This window comes from Oncorhynchus kisutch, linkage group LG25, assembly GCF_002021735.2.
Source record: "Oncorhynchus kisutch isolate 150728-3 linkage group LG25, Okis_V2, whole genome shotgun sequence".
Taxonomy (NCBI): Eukaryota; Metazoa; Chordata; class Actinopteri; order Salmoniformes; family Salmonidae; genus Oncorhynchus; species Oncorhynchus kisutch.
This window is the reverse complement of record NC_034198.2, coordinates 16,712,417-16,736,873: the sequence shown is the minus strand read 5'-3', so window position 1 is coordinate 16,736,873 and position 24,457 is coordinate 16,712,417. Positions and strand designations below refer to the sequence as shown.

The following is a 24,457-nucleotide window of genomic DNA, read 5'->3' as shown; positions in this document are numbered from 1 at the left end:
CCAGGTTAAAAACAGTTAAGTGGTTAGAACTCAAACAGAGAAAGGGAGAGAGAGATTAAATAGCCCATGCACAGCCAGTTTAAAGAACCCAGGTATAAAACAGTTAGAACTCAGAGACAGAGAGAGAGAGAGAGAGGGGGTAGACACAGACAGAGAGAGGGTGGTGAATGGTAATTAAGACTTGATTATGCTCTTGTATCTTCAGCTCCTGGCTATAGTCTAGTCCCGGAGCAGCGTACTAGATCAGTGCCTTGTGCTGCACCAGGTGGCAGTCAAATGTGCTAACACTGCTCAGGTGTGGCGCGTGGACACACACACACACACACACACACACACACACACACACACACACACACACACACACACACACACACACACACACACACACACACACACACACCTCTACCTTCCCTCTGTGTTGGATCTAATAAGGGATAGAGAAGTAAGTGAAGCTCACTGCGTTCACACCTGACATGGTCCATCAGCGTTTCCTCCTTCTCTGCGGCAGATATTCTAATGCAAACAAATAGAACATCAGAAAATCATCAACATGTTCTCAATATAAAATCAGAGTTAATATGAATGTTTTTTGTGGCAGTGAGACCACGGTTCAGAAAACATCACGGTGTCAGCTGTAGGGCAGGACGGTAGGAGGGTCGCTGTTGGGCAGTGGTGCACCGTTTCCCGTATGTGCTCATGCCGCCAGTAAGCTCCTGGTAACCCCTGGTGGAGCCGGTTCTGGCCAGTGAGCCGGTGCTAAGTCTCCAGCGGGCGGTGGGATGAAGGGAGGATGATGGCTCAGAATGAGAATAGCACAGCGGAGAGGATGGTAGGGTTTGCTTGCTCCCCTGCCCTCTCTCTCTCTCTCTCTCTCTGTCTCTCTGGGCAGGACTTCTCTCAGATCCTGCTCAATCTGATAGGGAATGTGTGTGTGTGTGTGTGTGTGTGTGTGTGTGTGTGTGTGTGTGTGTGTGTGTGTGTGTGTGTGTGTGTGTGTGTGTGTGTGTGTGTGTGTGTGTGTGTGTGTGTGTGTGTGTGTGTGTGTGTGTGTGTGTGTGTGGTCATCTGTTTCTGTGTGTGTTATGGACAGTTAAACAGAGCTCTGATAAAAGCCTGCAGGCAAATGCCCTGTATATGAATAGAACATAGGAAACATGCACCGTGCATAAACTCCCCATCCAGGTCACGATTACCTAACCCAGATGTCAAACTGACATCCAGGACTGAGCATAACTCTATAAAACCACTAGATTACTCCTCATGACCAATCCACTACACTGAATTGAACATTACATTATTAGTCCAGGAAATAAAACACATGACAATTCTGAGAGCACTTCTTCCAAGGATCCTACGTGGTCGAGTAGGAGTCTTCGGATCAGCATCTAATAGCTAGATAACAGGACTAAACCATGTGCCTTTAGAATGGAGAAGAGGGGTTCTCATAATGTGATGATGAGTGCAGTGTTTCCCCACCTCATAAAGAGCTAGCGATAACTCTCAACAAGACACAGTTAGCGCCAGAGGACATAATAACGAGTTAACAACACGGAGAGTAGTGTGGCAGAGCATGCCGAGACTTCTGCGAACCAGAACACAAGATATGCAGATTTTCACAACTTTATTCATTTACTTAATCATGGGGCTACAGACGACAAGCAATCGTACATTTTTGGGGGACTTATTTTTGATAATAGTGATCAACACATTGTTCATAGAAATAGCAATGTCTTATATCATAACAGTGTGCGCTTTCTCTTTACCCAGCTTTGCATGCAGAGCCAGTTGATTCGGTGAAGGAGACATGAGGCAAAGATGCTTTTTTTTTACCAGTATCTCTGCGTGAGGGAGATGATCAAGTGAATGAACGAAGTTGTTAAAGTCTGTATATTTTGCGTTATGGTCCCAAATGAAAAGGAAACGGATTGCTTTTTATCTGTAGCCCCATGAAACCAGTCAAAACAAGCTCAACAACTCAATGCAGGCACACACTCCTATTGAAGATGCATTCACCTGTATTGTGAATAGGCCTAGGCTACATCTTGAGTTACCTAGTTTATGAATAGATGTTTACCATTCAAATATATTATTATCAGTATGTTACTATGTAGTTACATTGTTAAAAACAATTGAAATTGATTTTATTATTGGATAATTGATTAATTGATGCATACATGGCTTTCTCTGCAAAAAGAATACATGCTGAACCCCAAAGATGCCTAACGATTAAACAGCATTAGCTGAGTTCATCTCTCCGGATCGAGTGCCATTCTGTGACGTTGGCTAATACACCTTCTTTTCTGTTGTTGCCGGGGTACCGTTGTGGTATCATTTTGGTCTTGAGCATGGTGATGGTATCGAGTATCGTGATACTGAATCTAGTATCGAAGTCAAAATTCTGGTATCGTGACAACACTAACGGAGAGCGCGCTCGACAAGCCACAGTTATGACATGAACAATATGACTGGAATAGGGATGGAAATAGCCGCACATTATTTAATGCTTCCATCTAGACCCTTTCCTGTGTTGGCGAACATTGCAAGATGGTGGAAGAACACGGGGAGTTCTTATAGAATGCTAGCAACAACAACAAAAAGCCTCTATTTACATGTTGCTTATGAGTGCATTTCACACGACTTTTTGGATTATAATTAGATTGTTTTTTGCCATCATCACAAATCAACTGCATTATATTTCAAAAATGTCTACTTCAACCAGTAAAATGTCTCTCTGGCTAGATTTTTGCTATAGCCTATATCAATGAGTGTTAACATTCTAGCTAACTTCTGCATCCAAAATAGTTATTTTGCAAAGATCACAACCAAATAGAATATTCAAGCAAGAATCAAAACCCCCCCACATGAAGTTATTTTGTTTGGAAGTAATACAAATGTTGAATGGGCGCAGATGGCAATGGCTTTCTTACTGCAGTCAAGAGTTGCGCACATCTGTACATGACGTCAGTTTGTCGTGTACTGGATAGGGGTCTATAGTTCATTGCGACATTTTGACCAGAAGGCTATATTGGGCCTTGACTCCAACCCAGTGAGTTTGAAGTCCAAAAATACAGAACTGCTTACAGTGTGCAAACCCCACAAAACTAGCTGGTTTAACACTGCTGCAGCACAAAATAATGTGAATTCATTACATAGCTTTTCAGAGCGTTGGATGGTCTGAAATGAAGAACTCAGCAGCAACATCAAGGCCTGAGAAGCATCCCAGGCTCTCCCAGCCTGGCTCAGACAGAGATATATTCAGCACAGAAAAAGCTGACACATCCACACACAGAACAGAAGTTAACACTATAGGCATAAAGTACTGGAAATAAACACAGGAAACTCTAGAGGATTTGCATTTGGGCTGGTTTGAATCCCAGAGCCGACTAGGTGAAAAATTTGTCGGTGTGCCCTTGAGCAAGCCACCTAACCCTAATCGCTCTGGATAAGAGTGTCTGCTAAATGACTAGAACACTAAATCTACATTGTAAGATAACGTTGACATGATTCCAAGAGTCTACTACTGTTCAGAAACAACTGAACTGAAAGGAACACACTCAGAGTACAGTACAAGCAGAAAACGAAAGAAAAGTTTTGTTTCAGTAGTTGTAGATGTTAGTACAATACAAGTAGCTGTCCTTCAATTGTCATTAGCAATTAATGATCTGAGAACAACACTTATTTCTTCGAGTTTCACTGCGGAGAGGAACAACATCACAGCACGCGATGGAGAATGGAAACTGCACCTCAAACTGAAGGACATAGATCTGTCTGTGTGTGTGCGTGTGTGTGTGTGTGTTTGTGATTGCGTGCGTACGTGTATGTGTGTGTATGTGAGCCCTTGTGTGACTGACAGCTCAGATATATGCAGCTTTATGCATTTACCTCTGGGGTGCACTTACTCTGGGGTGCACTTACTCTGGGGTGCACTTACCCATCTCTTTCACCACAATTCCAGGTAAATGTAAGTATTTTAGACCCTGGAATAGCAGCTGTATTTCCAATCCTCAATAGCAGCCATCAATTATAATGCAGTGGCTACACATTTAGAAAATAAGATCCCTCAAGTGTTCTTTTGGAAGGGTGATGGTCCTATGTGGGACCATAATGACTCAAAGAACAATTTGAGGCCTTCAATGGTTCTTTGCAGTTCAGAAAAGGGTTCATTCCTCTTTTTGCGATAATTCAAATGTAGGGACGGTGGCTCATACGAATATTTTGGTGTGTGGTTTGCTCACATCTTTTTTTGTGCAACTGTGATTGAGAGTGTCATTCCAGTGGATCTAATCTGCTGTGTTATGCAAGAACATGTTTAATATGACAATGGCCAGTGACGGAAAGGATCACATATGCCCTGGTGTCAATTGAGAACACTTTATTAAATCAGTGGTTCTCACTTCTCTCCTTGGCGACCCCCAGCTTTTCCAGAGACAGTAAAAAGTGTACTTATTTTTATGGTAACTTACTGGCAGCCAACCTGTTACTCACTGTAAAAAAAAGTTACAGTATGTTACCATAAATTCCAAAGTAACTTTGCGTTAACAGTATATTACTGTAAAGAAAGCACTTCTTTACAGTAATGTACTGATTAAGCAAAGTTTCTTTGGAATTTGTAACCATAGCAGAACCCTTTTTTTGGTGCTACAGTGAACCTTTCATTGATGGTTCTTCATGGAACCCTTTTTTAAATGTAATTTAACTAGACAAGTCAGTTAAGATCAAATCCTTATTTCCAATGATGGCCTACCCCGGCCAAACCTGGACAATGTTGGGCCAATTGTGTGCCGCTCTATGGGACTCCCAATCACAGCCGGATGTGATGCAGCCTGGATTCAAACCAGGGACTGCAGTGACGCCTCTTGCACTGAGATGCAGTGCCTTACACCGCTGCGCTTATTAACAAGTTGAATTAGGTTGTGCTAGTTCTGGAACATCTGGGGATCCCCTGAGGAGAGACTTGAGAACTACTGACTTAGTCAACCATTCTCAGTTGACACAAGGCCATATGTGAGTACTTCACAAAACACTGTCACAGTAACCATAATCATATATAAAATATAATAGCATAACACAGCAGAGTAGATAAGCTGGAATGACACTCACTCAGTGTCATTGCACAAAATTAGCTGTACACAAACCACGCCCCAGGATATTCTAATGAGCCACTGCTCCTACATTTTAATTATCATTAAAAGAGCAAAGAGCCCTTTTGTGAATGGCAAAGAACCATTGACTAAAAGGGTTCTTTGAGAACCATCACCATTCGCAAAGAACCCTTGAAGAACCCTCTTTTCTTAGTGTGTAGCAGGGTTCTAGATACAGAATTAAACAGTACCAGTCAAAAGATTGGGCACACCTACTCACACCTAAGGGTTTTTCTTTATTTGGACTATTTTCTACATTGTAGAATAATAGTGAAGACATCAAAACTATGAATTAACACATATGGGATCATGCAGTAACCAAAAAAGTGTTAATAAACAAATCAAAATATATTTTATATTTGAGATACTTCAAAGTAGCCATCATTTTCCTTGACAGCTTTGCACATGCTTGGCATTCTCTCAACCAGCTTCATGAGCTAGTCACCTGGAATGCATTTCAGTTAACAGGTGTGCCTTGTTAATTTGTGGAATTTTGTTTCTTCTTAATGCGTTTGAGCCAATCAGTTTTGTTGTGACAAGGTAGGGGTGGTATACAGAAGATAGCCCTATTTGGTAAAAGACCAAATCCATATTATGGCAAGAACAGCTCGAATAAGCAAAGAGAAACAAAAGTCCATCATTACTTTAAGACATGAAGGTCAGTCAATCCGGACAATGTGCAGTCTCAAAAAACATCAAGCGCCATGATGAAACTGGCTCTCATGAGGACTGCCACAGGAAAGGAAGACCCAGAGTTACTCTGCTGCAGAGGATATGTTAATTTGAGTTACCAGCCTCAGAAATTGCAGGCCAAATAACAGAATCATCTCAACACCAACTGTTCAGAGGAGACTGCGTGAATCAGACCTTTATGGTCGAATTGTTGCAAAGAAACCACTACTAAAGGACACTAATAAGAAGAAGATACTTGCTTGGGCCAAGAAACACAAGCAATGGACATTAGACTGGTGGAAATCTGTCCTTTGGTCTGATGAGTCCAAATTTTAGATTTTTTATTCTAACCACTGTCTTTGTGAGACGCAGAGTAGATGAACGGATGATCTCTGCATGTATGGTTCCCACCTTGAAGCATGGAGGAGGAGGTATGGGGGTGCTTTGCTTGTGAAACTGTCATTCACTTCTTTAGAATTCAAAGCACACTTAACCAGCATGGCTACCACGGCATTCTGCAGTGATACGCCATCCCAAATCGTTTGAGGTTAGTGGGACTATCATTCGTTTTTCAACAAGACAATGACCCAACACACCTCCAGGCTGTGTAAGGGCTACTAAGGCAAAGGGTGGCTATTTGAAGAATCTCAAATATAAAATATATCGATTTGTTTAACACTTTTTTGGTTACTACATGATTCCATTTGTAATTTCAGAGCTTTGATGTCTTCACTATTATTCTACAATGTAGAAAATAGCCAAAATAAAGAAAATGCCAAAAGTGTGCAAAGCTGTCATCAAGGCAACGGGTGGCTTCTTTGAAGAATCTCAAATATGTGACTGTTTCAGGAAGCTAGGCGTATGTTGCGGGTCACTACTTCACAGGAGAGCCGTTTGAACGTAAACAAAAAAATGTTTTAATCAAAATGTGTTTTTGGGCAGAAATGCCTCGAAAATGTGAACTTTCATGTCCCTTAATGGGGCTGCAGTTATCCTAGTGGTTAAACCATTGGGCCAGTAACTGAAAGATTGCTAGATCGAATCACCAAGCTGACAAGGTAAAATCTGTCGTTCTGCCCCTGAACGAGGCAGTTATCCCACTGTTCCTAGGCCGTCATTGTAAATAAGAATGTGTTCTTAACTGACTTGCCTAGTTAAATTAAGGTTAATTAATTAAAAGAATTATAACAAACTTTTATGCCATCTGTAAATATGAATAAAATTGTTAAATTATGAGCCTAGTTGGTAAAGCCAAAGAAAAAGTCAGCAACCTTCCTGCTAGCCATGATTGGCTGAGATAATGAATGGTCTGCCATATAGCGCGCTTCTGTCAATTTGAGCTAGTTAATCCTTTTTAACGCAGATTTTTTTATGTATTGTGTATTAAAACTGCATAGGTGTTGCTCTCCACTTTCTGGAGGACTGAGTTTTGAAATCCGTGGAATTAGAGTATGATAGCTAAGGAGATGGAGAACAAAACTAGCTCCGGATTACATCTTAAAACTAAGGGCAACCATGGCATCCGACAGGAGACACGTCCAACCATGAATGATGTATATGGGTAAGATCGTCTAGCTAGCTACATGTTCAGATATTACATGTTTGTAATGTTGACAAAAAGAGCCATTTGCTTGGCTTGCTATAGTATAATGTTAGCTAGCTAACATTGAACCTGGTTGGATAGATACCTGCAGATTCATGCAAGGCAGTAAATCAAATCAAATGTAATTTGTCACATGTGCCAAATACAACAGGTGTAGTAGACCTTACAATGACATGCCGACTTACAAGCCCTGAACCAACAATGCAGTTTAAAGAAAAACACCTAAAGAAAAATAAGAAATAAAAGTAACAAATAATTAAAGAGCAGCAGCAAAATAACAATTGCGAGGCTATACACAGGGGTAATCGGTACAGAGTCAATGTGCGGGGGCACCAGTTAGTCAAGGAAATTGAGGTAAAATATACATGTAGTTAGAGTTATTAAAGTGATTTATGCATAGATAATCTCCTTAGTCTTGATCACGTTGAGGGAGAGGTTGTTGTCCTGGCACCCAATGGCCAGGTCTCTGACCTCATCCCTATATGCTGCCTCGACATTGTTGGTGATCAGGCCTACCACTGTTGTGTTATCAGCAAACTTAATGGTGGTGTTGGAGTCGTGCCTGGCCGTGCAGTTATGAATGAATAATGAACATCATGAGTTGTGATTATGGTGCATTGTTTACCTAACGTTATGTGTATGGCCTTATTTTTGAATCTCAGAGCCATTTGTTTAGCTAGCTATAGTCTAATGGTAGCTAACTAACATTGAACCTGGTTGGTTAGATACCTGTGTATTCATGCAGGATAGTAACGTCATGAGTTGTGATTATGGTTTATTGTTTACCTGGCTACATGTCTTAACAAAAGACTCCACTACGCAAGTAACCATTGCGTCCGTCAATTCAGTATGACCATCTACTCCGATTTCCGAGCACTCTCGTCTGAGTGTGCCAGAGAGTGCTGAATATCTGATGAATTTACATCCGGTGTGCGCTCTGAAAGCAAAACGCTCTGAATTTACAAATGGACAATCTGATAGCATAGTTGCTGTCACCAACGCTCTGAATTACATAACAGTCTAACCAGCTCTGCTAGAACGAGTAATGTTTAGTGAGCTGTTCTCTCTCACAGATGTCTGGAAATGGGTGTAGACAAAGAATGGCTCTCCAATAGTAGTACCAAAACATTCAAAGGCCATTTTCTCAAAAGTGAGTTTAGAAGTTGATCAACTTTCAAAGCAGAATTACTTTCCCAATGTTCTTCAACTGTAGTGTATGATATACTGTTTTGTAGCTCTGAGTCTCTACTTTTATGCAGTGTAAAAAACACAATTAAACATTTTAATACGTAAGATCGATTTGAGCCGGTCGGCCACATATGTTGATTTGTTTAACACTTTTTTGGTTACTACATGATTCCATATGTGTTATTTCATAGTTGTGATGTCTTCACTATTATTCTACAATGTAGAAAATAGTCAAAATAAAGAAAAACCCTTGAACGAGTAGGTGTGTCCAAACTTTTGAGTGGTACTGTATATCAGAAATAATTACAAAATGTATACCACTAGTACCAAATGTGCCAAGGGACATTGACATTATAGTACAATGTATGAGAGAGAAATCATAAATAATGGGGTTCTTACTGTACATGTCTGGCTGGTATAAGTCAGTCAAAGACATCTGTACCAGGGCAAGGCTAAGGGCTATAAGGCTGTAGGATTCTGTCTGACGTATCTGTGGTTCACTTCTCCCTGTCATCATTAGCAGTGGAAACACGTCCAGCCCTCTACCCAGCTCCACTCTCCCCGACACACACGCACACGCACACACTGAAGAGCCTGGGAGACTCGGGGGAACAGCCCAATAAATCTGTCTCTATACGTGAGGCACCTCCACCTCTGTAATGGAAGAAAAGAAGGCTCTCCTGGACAGACAGACATACACAGATGGGCAGACCTAAAAGGGTATACCTCATCTCTGCATCGCTTAAACCTCTTCTGGGGGAACATAACCACAACAAAACAAAACCTAATACAATGTAGCCTGACACCCCTTTTCAACCTTGTTATGTGATGTTGAGCCTACTCCACACTCCTCAAGTAATCCACCGGTCCCCTATGCGTCTTGTAATACTACAACTTGTAAGAGGGGTTCAACTGGAACCTAAAAGACACCCACCATGAATGCCAACTCAATTTGCCCAAGAAGAGGCAAACAAAAGAAAAACCCACACCAAACTTAGACCGGAAGCAAACCAAAAAGTGGAGCAAAACCAAAACCAGGGTAGTTCAGATAAATAATAGTTTTTTTAGAATAGGGCATACAATCTCAAGGTGTTGGCCCTCCACATCTCTCAAGACAACTGGCGCAATGGGCCAGCCACTCTCAAAAAGCATCTGGGCCAGCACAGGTGAAACACCTTCCCACTAACGAGATGGCGCCCAGCACAGGTGTAGCCCATACTGACTAACAAGGTGACACCAATCGTTGCGCCCTACGTGCTGCCGAGCTATATGTGCTAAAGTCCAACCTCAGAATATAAATGGAAAAACCCAGAACCTGTAACAAACTATAACAACACAATAATAAAACAATCAAGAGGACATTAATAACAACTATATTCAGTCTAATGTAGTGCCGAGCTGACTACAAACTCCCGAAAGAAGATTTAGGCCCACTATCTGACTGCAGTAATTACGACATAACTTAATTTGAGATGCGAAGGGGAAAATGTTAAGGAGAGGCAGAATGATAACCCAGCTACAGGAAGTTATCCAGAGATGATTAATATGTCTCTCCTCTCCTATTTGCTCCTCATTAAGTCACTGTCTCTCTGTAATTGCCTTGCTCCAACCATAGAGGATGAGAGGAGAGATCTTTTTTTTTTTTATGAGGAGGACAGGATATATATCCGTGTCATAATCAGTCTCAACCTTGAACTCTGATCACGAGGGAGCCCCACAACGATGTTACTCACTGTCAAACAATATGCTGTAGCTTATGGTGTGTGCGCTTGCATGTGTGTACATGCACGATGGAATTATGGTAACATTATACAGTACATTTCAGTCTAAGACACGTAGAAATTAAAATGTGAAGCAATACTATGGAGATAAACCTAGGTTCAGTAAATGTGGTCTACATGGAGCAGACAAAAACAGGCAGATGGCATAAAAATCAAATCAAATCAAATGTTGTTGGTCACATACACATGGTTGGCAGATGTTATTGCGAGGGTAGCGAAATGCTTGTGCTTCTAGTTCCGACAATGTCTAAAAAGTAATCTAACAATTCCACAACAACTACCTAATACACACAAATCTAAGTAAAGGAATGGAATAAGAATATATAAATATATAGAAAGGGAAAGAAGGATATTTCCCACAGCTGAGCATTAGCGGGAGCGAGTGAGAGGGAGGGCAAAAGATTGAGTGACGCGTAGCCTTTCAATAGGTGTTTTAGCAGTCCTTGATAAAAGCATCAGCCTCCTTATGAAGCGTCTCTACCCTACATTAGCACCAGGAAAATGGACACACACAATTGGATTTGGAGAGCAGGCTCAATACATTTCAGTCTGCGTTCAGTGCTAACCTTGTAAATGGAAAACATATTGAACTGATAGTGAAAGGAAAAAAGTAGAGAGGACTAGGCCTAGAGAGAGAGAGAGAGAGAGAGAGAGAGAGAGCATGAAGAGGGGAGAGAGAATATAGAGGCTTACCAATGGTTCAATGTTGTCTAATTAGGGAAGGAAAAAGAGAGGGGAATGAATGAACTCGCGATTTCACAAAAGACCTTCATCTACTATACATGTATTTGTAAATGGGCCTCCTTTAACCTTTCAAAGCTACCATCCCTGAGCAGATGAAAAACAAAATGTCGGAAAGGAAGAAAAATATAAACCTTCACAAGAGAATAATGATCTTATTGGCTCTTAGAAATGGCTGTGTTCAAGTTAGAACCGCTCAGATAGTCCCATATTATAAAGGAGCATGGCATAGTCAGCCATACAGCAGTGTGTATATTTAATAAGCCTCTGGCAGTGGGTTCATCCCTGATATCCCCATATAACCATGCCGGCTGTTTCATAATGTCAACAATGTTAAATGCATCATAACTACGGGACTCCAGATTTATGCTAGGCCCGTGGTAACTATGCAGTAGCTAGGAGACTATATAGATTGATGGTATATTGCCATGATTACTTATCGCACATGGTCCAGAATTTTGATATCTGCTCAAGCATGTGTGATGGGAGACTGTTTAAGAATATAGATTTTTGAGAAGAAAGGAGAAAAAAAGAGAGAGAAAATGTTTCATAAATACAGATGGAGCCTTGTGTGCAAAATGTCTCTAATAAAAAAGGTTAAAACCTGCTAAACTGTCCTAACACTGATACACAAAAATTGCTGAGTTAATAACAACCCAGCACTGGGTAAATAGTGGACAAAACACACAATCAGATAGTTATATTTGGCCACCCGTGAGAGTACATTTCATTCCTGTTCATCACGTTAAGTTTGTACACTGCAAACGTCACTTTTCATTCAATATTTTTGCACTACATATTCCAACATAAAATTGTTAAGATTATTATTTCAATATTAGAACAATGTGGTAACTCTGTGTAGGCACTTGAGGAACTCATTGTCATGTTCTGACCTTTATTTCCTTTGTTTTGTCATTATTTAGTATGGTCAGGGCGTGAGTTGGGGTGGGCAGTCAATGTTTGGTTTTCAATGATTTGGGGATTTCTATGTTTCGGCCTAGTATGGTTCTCAATCAGAGGCAGGTGTCATTAGTTGTCTCTGATTGAGAATCATACTTAGCTAGCCTGGGTTTCATTGTTTGTTTGTGGGTGATTGTCTATGTTAGTTGCTTGTGTCAGCACAGTTCTTATGATAGCTTCACGGTCGTTATTTGTTTATTGTTTTTGTACAGTTTACTTCGTGTTTTTTGTCATCTATTAAATGATGCATTCACACCACGCTGCGCTTTGGTCCGCTTCTTACGGCGATCGTGACACTCATAAAATATATTTTAATATAAGGGGTGCGTACTGGTGGCAGAGAAGTCAGGCACAGGAGAGCAAAAACTGTGTTACAATGGCGCAGTTTAAAATAAAAATCACCATAAACAGAACAATCAATACAATGGGTACGAAACCCATCGCCACCAGAATAATGTGCACAAGCACATACAACAAACAATTCCAGACAAGGACATGGGGGGGAACAGAGAGTTAAATACACAACATGTAAGGATGGAATTGAAACCAAGTGTGTGGGAAGACGACAAAACAAATGGAAAATGAAAAATGGATCAATGATGGCTAGAAGACCGGCGACGCCAAACGCCGCCCGAACAAGGAGAGGAACCAACTTCGGCGGAAGTCATGACATTTAAAAACAAGATAATAATAATTTAAAAAAATTACAATCTGTGCTCAATATATACTGTAGATAACAATGCAACCGAACAGATGAAACAGAGTGTAATTTACTCTCACTGGTGGCCAAAAATAACTATCTGAACGCCAGGCCCCTGGTAAGCCATGCCTCCAGTCTTCTGATCTGACGTGGTGGTTCATTTAAGTGATAATGACCCCAAAGCTGATGTTTGGAGGATATAGTGGCATGGCTGTTTTTAGGCTTGAGATGAAGTCGAAGTAAAAAAGTGCCAATATATTCTCCAAACAACAGCTTCTTGGGCATTATCACTTTTATACAACGGGTTACCCAACACATTCAAATAATAATGAACATATTTGTATTATTTTGATTAATTTATTCATACAATTTCATCCTTCTCCAAGATATAGCCTCGAAAGCAATCTAGTGTTGCTACCCAAGCCGGCTGGTCGTTTGTTCCATCGGTTCGGTTGCCAGAGACGCGACCCAGTCCTTAAGTCTTTTTGTTCTGCATCTATGGACTCAACCCAATCGTTCGTTTTAAATGTTCTATTGCCATACTGGCTGGGAACGTTCCTATCCCTTGCTTGCTAGCTAGCCAACTACGGCAAACTTACCGTCACGTCAAACGGTGCAGCCAGAATAGTAGCTGCATTTGCATTTGTTTAAGCTGTTTTCTAGTGACATTTATTTGGATACATCCATAACAATTAGCTAATGAGGCGAGACATCACCTGGCATCAAAAATGTGCTCTCTCATCAGGACACTGTTGTTCAGAGGAGCCTAGCCATCAACCCAACTAACACAATCATTTCAAACTGAAGCTGGAAAGACTGCAAACTAGCTGCACTTCATTTTGTTTTACCTGATTTATATCGATATTTCTTGGTATATATCCATATGGCTGATAAAAGCTGCCTGCCTGTCTGTCTCTTCCCGACACGGTCATTACCATGCGACAGCTAGAGACTGAATTTGAATATTGAAACAATTTTGCAAATGTCAGGGAGACAGACAGCAAAGTTTGTACATCTCCACTGTTGAAAACTAAATGTTAGTCTAAAAGAAATGTGAGATAATGTCTAGATGCTTTTTATAGTGGAGATCAAGTTTATAAATTGCCTGGTTGGACTGATGAGACAGTGGTTTGCTCAGTCAGATGTAACGGAGTAAATAGGTATTTTAACTTGGAATAGACACCGGTTGGAATGAGGTTTTGACCAATCAGCAATCAGCATTCAGGATTCTATAACGCTCAACCCAGCATCAATAGCCCACTGAGTGAGCCAACTGGCTGGGTCAAAATAACCCAATGTTTTTAACCCAGCATTTTTATAGTCTATATTTCAGCAATAATCAAATGCCTCTTTCTCCTTTGACAAGAAAGTGACAAATACCTGTAATATTATACAGCAGATAATTCCAGTCTGAATAAATTGTATTTTAAAACGGCAGAGAAAAAACAAAAAAGTGATTTCGATAGAGGAGAGAGACATTGAGAACATGAGGAATGATTCAATGCTGTTCTATTACATGATCTGGAATCATACTGAACAATAGGACAGCACAACCTTGGCTCGACCAGACTAAGCCAACCGGTCCACAATCACAGGAACCACTGTACTATATAATAACAGGTTACGACTCTGCATTCGGAAAGTATTCAGACCCCTTGACTTTTTAAGAAAAAAAAAAGTCAAAGGGTTAAATACTTTCTGAAAGCACTGCATGTATACAATGAGGGTATAGTGTTGGTTAGTTACCTGTTGGCCAAATCCACATGATAATTACATTACACCAACATCAGTGTGCCAACCCCTGTCCACCCCTGTCAAGTTTCTGCCACTGTCGTTTACTGCTCTCCCCCTCTACATCTGTCAGTGTGTGGAGAAACATTGTGTGTGGGGCAACATACAGCATGATGCTGCTCCATCCATTACTTTATCCTCTCTGACTGTCTGTCAACCCACCAACCCAATACAGCACTGCCATGTCTGTACAACACAGCCTGCCAAGCTCCTGTCTCTGTCCTGATGCTAAAGCTGTGTGTGGAGACTGCCCAGGGTGTGTGTGTGTGTGTGTGTGTGTGTGTGTGTGTGTGTGTGTGTGTGTGTGTGTGTGTGTGTGTGTGTGTGTGTGTGTGTGTGTGTGTGTGTGTTCACGCATGTGAGTGTGTCAGTGCGTATGTGTGTATGTGGCTGCCAGTGACTGCTCCTCTGTAATTAGTGGCTGGCGTGTAGTCGTTCCAGGGAGTGTGGTAAGCTTGTTAGAGGAAGTAATTAGTATTCATCAAGGACAGGACTCTCCAATTCACTTCATTGGCCACTGAGTGAAGTCAGCCAATTACATAGCAGTGTTTTGTTTATCTATTTTACATTTTATTGTAACTGGTAATAGTTATTTTGTTTATTGTTGAATCAGGCCACAGTTGTTGTTAAATGTACTGTATTTGTGAAAGGTGCTATACAAATAAAGTTTGATGTGATTTGATTGTGGTGAGTGCAGATGGTGCTTATATGAGTTACCTGTGTTAAAAACGTTCTCAGTAGGACTGCTCTAGAATCAGTTCCTCCTTGTCAATCTTATTCATTATGATCTACAAGTCAAAACTGGTCCTACAACAACATTATATCCTACTCTGTGTGAATAATGCTTTATGTGAATAAGGATATTCATATTTGTGAGCTGAACAAGTGAGCAATGCGGGACATCAAAATGATGTAGATACCAGCTCCCATCCATCTACGTGCATACATAAAAATAAGAGTCTGCTAAGTCATGTTCCCTGGAGACATCATTACTGAGTTTTGGGGAGGATATCAACAAATGCAACACATAGGACATTTTGAAATAATTATATATGTACCAAAACTCAAAGGGGCTTGAGGAATTTAGCATCTAAATTGCATATCAGCACTGCAGAGCACATGGTCTTCTGAGGAACACTTTATATGCATGATGTGTTTTAGAATACTTTCCCTCTATTAAATATCCCTCTAATGAATGCCAGTGAAAATGGATTTGTAACTAAAAATGTCTCCATTCTTCTAAATACATTTGGGTTCTTTAAAATGGCCATTATCTTTCCTTCCACAATAACTATAATCACTTTTTATTTTCTGTGTTACTTTAGTTTATTTAGTAAATATTTTCTTAACTCTATTTCTTGAACTGCATTGTTGGTTAAGGGCTTGTAAGTAAACATTTCACGATAAGTTCTACACCTATTGTATTCGGCGCAAATACATTTGATTTGTTGTCTGAGACATAATGGAGGGGGCCTTGTAATCAGAGCCAGGCCACACAGTGCAGTCGCATATCCCTCCCTCTGATCAGGAGGCTGGGGCGTGAAACTGCAGGAAGTAAAGCTGCTGCTCAGAGTCTCCACTCACCATGACCCACTTTGCTGTGAATCACGCTGCAGAGCACAAAGCACTATCTGAACACACACACACACACATAGAGCAAACAGTCTCACACACTCACACACACACACACACACACACATAGAGCAAACATTCACACACACAGACTCACACACACACACACACACACACACACTCACACACACACTCACACTCACACACACACACACACACACACACACACACACACACACACACACACACACACACACACACACACACACACACACACACACACACACACAAACACACACACACACACACCTGAACACCACCAAAACCCGTCTGTCAGCACCACTCACACTCCTCTAATCTGCATTTATAATTCAAATTCAAACACAGCTGGACATTCCATGGCTGCATGCTCAGACTGTGGGTGTGTAATGTTTACAGTAATGCACTTTACACTTGAACCGCTAAAGCAGTCATTTTGACTGCTCAAGAATTATAATTTTTTTATTACTCTTGCCATAATTTAAGTCAACACACTGTAGGTGTTAGAATCTTAATATCACAAACTGAACTGGAGTTATAACCAGTTTTGGAAGGGCATTTCATTTTTTAAAATGGTTTTCCCCCATTGCCCCTCCTTCTCCCAAGAGTCAGACCTGCTCCACTCCTTCTTCCGTCAGTTGAAAGTGCAGTGCCCAGCAGATAATTACTCTGATAATTGCCACGAAACTGAACCTAAACTATACAGAAACAGATGGCTCTTCCTTTAAAAGTTTTGACCGTTTGTGGTAGATGGTGGCAGATTGTGGTAAATTGGGTCATTCTGGCAACAATGGCTGACATCCCGCAAACTTTTAAAGGAAAAGCCACTGTATGATGGGGGAGAAAGGGGGAGAATGGGTGAGATGATGAGCGAGGGGAAGAGAACGATGCATAATCATGTAATCAGCAATTGTGAATGAAGAACAGGGCAGGACATTCTACTATATTGATCCATTCTAGTTATAATCTTAAAATGGTATGTGTCCTACTGTATATCAGTCCACTGAATCCAAGCAGTCTTATCAGTCTACTCTGGCCTAGTTGAAGGAGGCAATTGTTCATGCTGAACGGCTTTCAATATCTGGGAAAACATCCGGGCAGCAGGTGAGACGAGGGTCGGAGAATGTGGTGATGAGGATTGCGGAACCTTAAATTGGCATGGGGAGAAACATCACCATGGACAATTTTTTCACTTCACTGTCATTGGCAAACAAGCTGCTTGAAAAGAAAACAAGTCTGGCCGGCACCATGAACAAAGTGAGGCGGGAGGCACCCGCAAAGCTGTTGCACTCCACAACAGTGCTAAAGAATGGCAAGAAAAATGACAAGTAGACAGGGAACCGGAGACTGTCATGCACTACAACCAAACAAAGGCAAGGAAGTGTGTCAAGCAAGTGAAAGTTCAGAAAATTGTGTCAAGTTTCAAGTTTTAATGTCAGTGAAATGGCTTTCTTGCAAACTCAAAATCCAACAATGCAATAATCAATAACAATGTAATACTTTTAAAAAACACGAGAAAATAAGAAAAAACATGAAAAACACAATGAGTAAGTACAGTATATACAGGGTCAGTTCCAATATCATAGCTACAATATGCAGGGATACTGGAGTGATAGAGGTATATACTGTATGTATAGGGATAAGGTGACTAGGTGTCAGTTCATAAGATAAACAGAGTAGCAGCAGGTTGTATGTAAGTGGGTGTGTGTGTGTAGAGTCGGTATAAATCTATGTGCATGTTATGTGTGAGTGAGCAGATTATGGAGAGTGTGTGTGTGAGTGTGTAGGGCCCTGTGAGTGTGCATAGAGACAAAACTGAAAATAAAAGGACACAAGGTGAACTCAGATAGTCCGTGTAGCTATTTTGTTAGCTATTTATCAGCCTTATTGCTTGGGGATAAAAGCTGTTCAAGAGCCTGTGTGTGCCAGACTTGATGCACCGGTACTGCTTGCTGTGCAGAGAGGATAATCTATGGCTTGGGTGGTTGGAGTCCTTAACAATTGATTTGCGCCCCCCCCCCCCTCCGTCCCTCCTGTAGACTCATCGTCCTCGGTGATCAGGCAAAGCACCGTCGTGTCAAACTTAATGATGGTGTTGGAGTTGTGCGAGGCCACGCAGTTGTGGGTGAACAGGGAGTACAGGAGGAGACTAAGCACACACCCTGTGTGGCCTCTGTGCTGAGGGTCAGTGTGGCAGAGGTGAGGTTGCCTACCCTCGCCACCTGGGGTCGACCCGTCAAGGAGTCCAGGATCCAGTTGCAGAGGGAGGTGTTCAGACCCAGACCCACAAAGCTTGGTGATGAGCTTGGAGGGGACAATGGTGTTAAATGCTGAGCTGTCGTCAATGAACAGCATTCTCACATAGGTGGGTGAGGGCAGTGTGGAGAGCAATTGAGATTGTGTAATATATGGATCTGTTGGGGCAGTATGCAAATTGGAGTGGGTCTAGGGTGTCTGGGATGGTGGAGTTACTGTGTGCCATAACCAGCCTCTCAAAGCACTTCATGATTAGAGAAGTGAGTGTTACATGGCGGTAGTCATTGTGGCATTTGAGTTCGTGTGGCAGTGAGTTCCTGGGGACAGGAATGATGGTGGTCATCTTAAAACCTGTGGGGATTACAGACGGGGACAAGGAGAGGTAGACAATTACCGTGAATATACCTGCCAGATGCTCTGCACATAATCTGTGAACCGGCCCGGGAATACCGTTGGGCCCCGCGGGCTCGTGGGTGTTGACCTGATTAAAGACCTTTTTCACGTCGGGCCTCGGAAAGCTGAGATCACCCCATACTCTGGGTAGGTGATGACCCTCACACCCGGCACGGTGTTGTTGTTGTCAAAGCGTGCATAAAATGTATTGAGTTCTGTGGTAGATCACGGATGGGTTTTCCTTTGTAAAGCGTAATGGACTGTAAACCCTGCCACATGCGGCGGGAGTCGGAGCCTGTGTAGAATGATTCGACCTTATTCCTGTATTGTCCTTTTGCTCGTTTGATGACTCTGCGGAGGTCATAGCGGGACATCTTGTAATTATTGCTGTCCTCAGCCGTAGCCTCAGGGTTGTCTACGATAGCTCTGTGTGTGGTAACCATGTCCTTTAGTTTAGCGCCAACCTTGGTGTTAATCCAGGGCTTTTGATTGAGGAAGCGGCGAACCCTCACCATGGGGACAACGTCGCCAATACATTTTCTAATGAAGCCAGTGATGGAGGTGGTTAGCTCGTAAATGTTATTGGCTTAGTCTCTAAACATAATCCAATCAGCGCTAGCAAAGCAGTCCTCTAGCATAATCCCTGATTCTCGTGACCATTTCTCAACAGAGTGAGTCACGGGTCCTTCCGGTTTGAGTTTCTACTTGTAAAAAGGAAGCAGGAGTACAGAATGGAGCACAAAGGAGGGCCTTCTGGGTAGAATAACAGTAGTCTAGGACTTTATTGCCTCTAGTGGCATTGGAGACGTGTTGATACACATTTGGCATCACATGTCAGAATTAAAATTGCCGGCAACCAGAAAAGCAGCCTCTGGATGTAGGTTTTCTTTCTTGTTTATAGCGTTGTACAGTTTGTTAAATGCCAGCTTGTTCATTTTCCTATCCTTAGGTGGAAGTGGTCAGATGACGCAGATGCTGCACTACAGGACTGTTTTGCTAGCACAGACTGGAATATGTTCTGGGATTCATCCAATGGCATTTAAGAGTATACCACCTCAGTCACCCCAACAGTGATCGTGCATACATATCCCAAACAGAAGCCATGGATTACAGGCAACATACACACCGAGCTAAAGGCTAGAGCTACTGCATTCGAGGAACGGGACACTAATCCGGATGCTTATAAGAAATCCCGCTATGTCCTCAGACGAACCATCAAACACTTAAAGCATCAATACAGGACTAAGATTGAATCCTACTACACCAGCTCTGAAGCTCATCGGATGTGGCTGGGCATGCAAACTATTACGGACTACAAAGGGAAACCCAGTGACGCAAGCTTACCAGATGAGCTAAATGCCTTTTATGCTCACTTCGAGGCAAGCAACACTGAAGCACGCAAGAGAGCACCAGCTGTTCCGGACGACTCTGTGATCACGCTCTCCATAACCGATGTGAGCAAGACGTTTAGACAGCTCAACAATCACAAGGCCGCAGGGCCAGACAGATTAGCAGGACGTGTACTCAGAGCACGGGCACCAACTGGCAAGTGTTTTCACTGACATTTTCAACCTCTTCCTGACCGAGTATGTAATATGTTTCTAGCAGACCACCATAGGCCCAAGAAAGCGAAGGTAACCTGCCTCAATGACTACCACCCCGTAACACACATTGGTAGCCATGAAGTCCTTTGAAAGGCTGGCCATAACTCACATCAACACCATCCTCCCGAAAACCCTACACCCACTCCAATTCGCATACCGCCCCAACAAATCCACAGATGACGCAATCTCAATCACAGTCCACACTGTCGTTTCTCACCTGGACAAAAGGAACACCTATGTGAGAATGATGGTCATTGACTACAAAGCTCATTACTAAGCTAAAGACCCTGGAAGTAAACACCTCCCTCTGCAACAAGATCCTGGATTTCCTGATAGGCCGTCCCCAGTTGGTAAGGGTAGGCAACAACAGGCTGTTTCTGAACACTTGGGCCCCTCAGGGTGCGTGCCTAGTCCCCTGTTCACCCATGACTGCGTGGCCAAGCACGACTCCAACACCATCATTACGTTTAGTGACGACACAACAGTGGTAGGACGGATCAGTGCTAAATACGGCTGCTAGAATCCTGACTAGAACCAAACATTTTGATCATATTACTCCAGTGCTAGCCTCCCTACACTGGCTTCCTGTCAAGGCAAGGGCTGATTTCAAGGTTTTACTGCTAACCTACAAAGCATTACATGGGCTTGCTCCTACCTATCTCTCTGATTTGGTCCTGCCGTACATACCTACACGCACACTACGGTCACAAGACGCAGGCCTCCTAATTGTCCCTAGAATTTCTAAGCAAACAGCTAGAGGCAGGGCTTTCTCCTATAGAGCTCATTTTTATGGAATGGTCTGCCTACCCATGTGAGAGACGCAAACTCGGTCTCAACCTTTAAGTCTTTACTGAAGACTCATCAGGCCTTCCTGTGACATCGGGTGCTGAAGGTGCCCTGGAGGGCAGGTAGTTTGCCCTGTGGTTGTGGGCCGTGCATATGTAAAAGTTTGTTAGGGTTTTAGGTGACAAGCCAAATTTCTTCAGCTTCCTGAGGATGAAGAGGCGCTGTTGCACCTTCTTCATTACACTGTCTGTGTGAGTGTACCATTTCAGTTTGTCCGTGATGTGCACGCCGAGGAACTTAAAACTTTCCACCTTCTCCACTGCTGTCCCGTCGATGTGGTGCTCTCTCTGATGTTTCCCAAAGTCCACAATTATCTCCTTTGTTTCATAGTTGTAGCAAAGTCACTCCATGAAGATTTTTGCGATAGCATATACTGTATGAAATGTATTAATTACACTGTTAGAATGTTGCAGTCAGAATGACTGTTCATTAGCTTGAAGGGGGTCCGTCGAGGCCCAGCGGTTCTAGTGTATAAAAACTTTTTTTTTTTACAGTGCACCATACGAAATACATTAACTCTTTGCCCCGCCCACAATATTTTCCTATAATGTACCATCATTTACAGTATGCTGCAGGAAAATGTTTCAGAGTTTTTGAGTGTTTATAATTCCCCAAATTACCATATCATTGAACGTTTTTCCGTTACAGTGCATGTTGAAGATATTCCTGCCCAGACAGACACCCAGACAGACAACCAGACAGACAACCAGACAGACAACCAGACAGACAACCAGACAGACAACCAGACAGACAACCAGACAGACACCCAGACAGACAACCAGACAAAGCAGCTGGCTCTCACTTTGAGATATGGTGACAGCTTCGCATGGGCTCAGCCAACCCAAGCTTGTGTCTAATTAATTTCAATCCGCAATTTGCATAATTGAATCTGTTTGTGTGATGGTAATGCGATTGGTCCTTTGCAATAAACATCTGTGTGTGTTGCACTACCCCATCATGTCTGTGGCTCCCACAGACATGATGGGGTAGTGCCTCCTATGTGCATAATACAGTATAAACAACTGTAATTGCAGGTGGCTATAGGGAACCTATGAACACTGTCAAAAATACATTAAATGCCATTATTTTCTTTAAGGTCAGGGTTAGATTATCCAGGGTCAGGGCCTGTAAACGGGGTACAGAGTAGTGTATCACATGCACTGTTTTCAATGTTATCTAACTTTAAACTTGCATGAATTATCGTTACTTTATAACTTTGAATTCATCTGTACGTTAGCGAAGCAGCTTCTCAAAAAAGCCACAGCCACCTGCCAGAAACTGATTACTAAAGTAACACAACACACGTTCACAAAAGATCACGTTTGACTTCAAAGCCTGGAGAACAGACAGGCAAATGTGTCCCTAATGTAAAACTGAGAAGCGGGGCCCATTTCACACCACAAATAGATTATTCACAGATGTCTTGGTGGAAAAATAACGAAAGCAAAGTCAAAAGAGGACTAACCATTTGGTTTCTCCGCATATAATCCTCCACTTCACTGATTCAGGAGAGAGAGAGAGAGAGTTAAAGACAGATACTATAAGGAGGGTAAGATAGTGAGACAGTGAGAGAGAGAGACAAAGAGATAAAGACAGAAAGATGAGAGGGAGAGAAGATTTAACTTCATCTCTGACTCCCTGATGGGTCGCTCTCCTCCACTGCTCTGTCCGTATCTCTACCTAATGAATAGTTAAAGGAAATGAGAGGACCCCTGAATGGAAGGCATAATTAATGGAGGGGAGACATGCATCAAGGTCATGTGCGTCGGACTGGAGGAATCACACTGTTTAAATTGTCGGTATTAATTGAATATTTGCTCTGCGTAGATGAGCCACAATTATTTGAAGAGGTTTCAAATGAATTGAATCACTTTGGTACTGGGGAGGAGAAATAAGAGAAGGGAAAGGGAGATTGGGTTTGACATTATTGGACACACCTTTTTATCTCTCTTTTTCATTCTCTCTCTTTCTTGTTTGCATTCTCGCTCTCTAACCTGTCTGTCTGTCTGTCTGTCTGTCTGTCTGTCTGTCTGTCTGTCTGTCTGTCTGTCTGTCTGTCTGTCTGTCTGTCTGTCTGTCTGTCTGTCTGTCTGTCTGTCTGTCTGTCTGTCTGTCTGTCTGTCTGTCTGTCTGTCTGTCTGTCTGTCTCCTTCTCTCTCTCTCTCTCTCTCTCTCTCTCTCTCTCTCTCTCTCTCTCTCTTTCCTCTTTCTCTCTCTACGTCTCTCCATCTCGCCTCATGACTGACCATGCAATCAGAGGGATAATCTTTTCCTTAAGAAAAGAAAGAGCGAGAGTTGTGTGTGTTCAGCAGCATTGACAATGTGAAGTAGACTGTTCCATTGCAGACAGCTCTGATGCTTCGAGAGATGGAGACACAACAGAGAACATTAACAGGCGGAGACAACAAAGTCCTAAATTACTTTTCACTTCTCTGTGTCTCTGAAAACTTTCTTTGACTTTGATGAATGAAAAAGTTCCACTGGAGTTTAAAATGGTTCATAGAGGAAGGAACTTCTGTAACAACAGGAATCAGCTAAATGCACATAGCTGCCAAAAGGGCTCATGTTTGACAAGAGCAGTAACTACCAGGGTCTACATCACCATATCTTTGCCCTGTGTGCTGCTTCAAATGTAATACAAAACTCACCTTTATCTGAACCGAACCCACAGATGGGTAGTATGGCAGGTAGCCTGACGGGTAGAGGCTTTGGGCCAGTTAACCGAAAGGTTGCTGGATCGAATCCCTGAGCTGACAAGGTCAACATCTGTCGTTCTACCCCTGAGAAAGGCATTTAACTCACTGTTTCCTGGGTGCTGAATATGTTGATTAAGGCAGCCCTCTGCACCTCTCTGATTCAGAGGGGTTGGGTTAAATGCGGAAGACACATTTCAGTTGTATAACTGACTAGATATCCCCCTTTCCCTAATAGAAGTTCCTGGTGCCATTTCAAAACATCTAAAACTCAAATGCATGCGAGTTACATTCCCAACAATAATGACAGAGGTAATAGCATTGTTTAGCCACTGAATCTGATTACAGTTGTCCCTCAGGGCTCTTTTATCTATCTCCATGTCTCTTTCTTTCTCGCCCTCCTCTACTGTCTACTATTTATCTTTCTCCAGTTAAACAGAGTAATTGTGGATTTCTCTCATGCCATTGGCCTAATCT

The 24,457-nt window shown here is 42.2% G+C and overlaps 1 protein-coding gene across 4 annotated transcripts in view; it reads right to left on the bottom strand.

The window, feature by feature from the left end:
• Positions 1–24,457, bottom strand: part of ca10a (carbonic anhydrase Xa) — a 314,149-nt gene that overhangs the window by 141,319 nt on the left and 148,373 nt on the right. For 2 of the 4 annotated variants that reach the window (XM_031805092.1, XM_031805093.1), the window contains exon 5: positions 469–513. The exons of the other annotated variants lie outside the window; for them this stretch is intronic. In XM_031805092.1, coding sequence (XP_031660952.1) covers positions 469–513 — 45 coding nt within the window. The remainder of the gene's footprint in view (positions 1–468; positions 514–24,457) is intronic. 4 annotated transcript variants of the gene reach the window in all.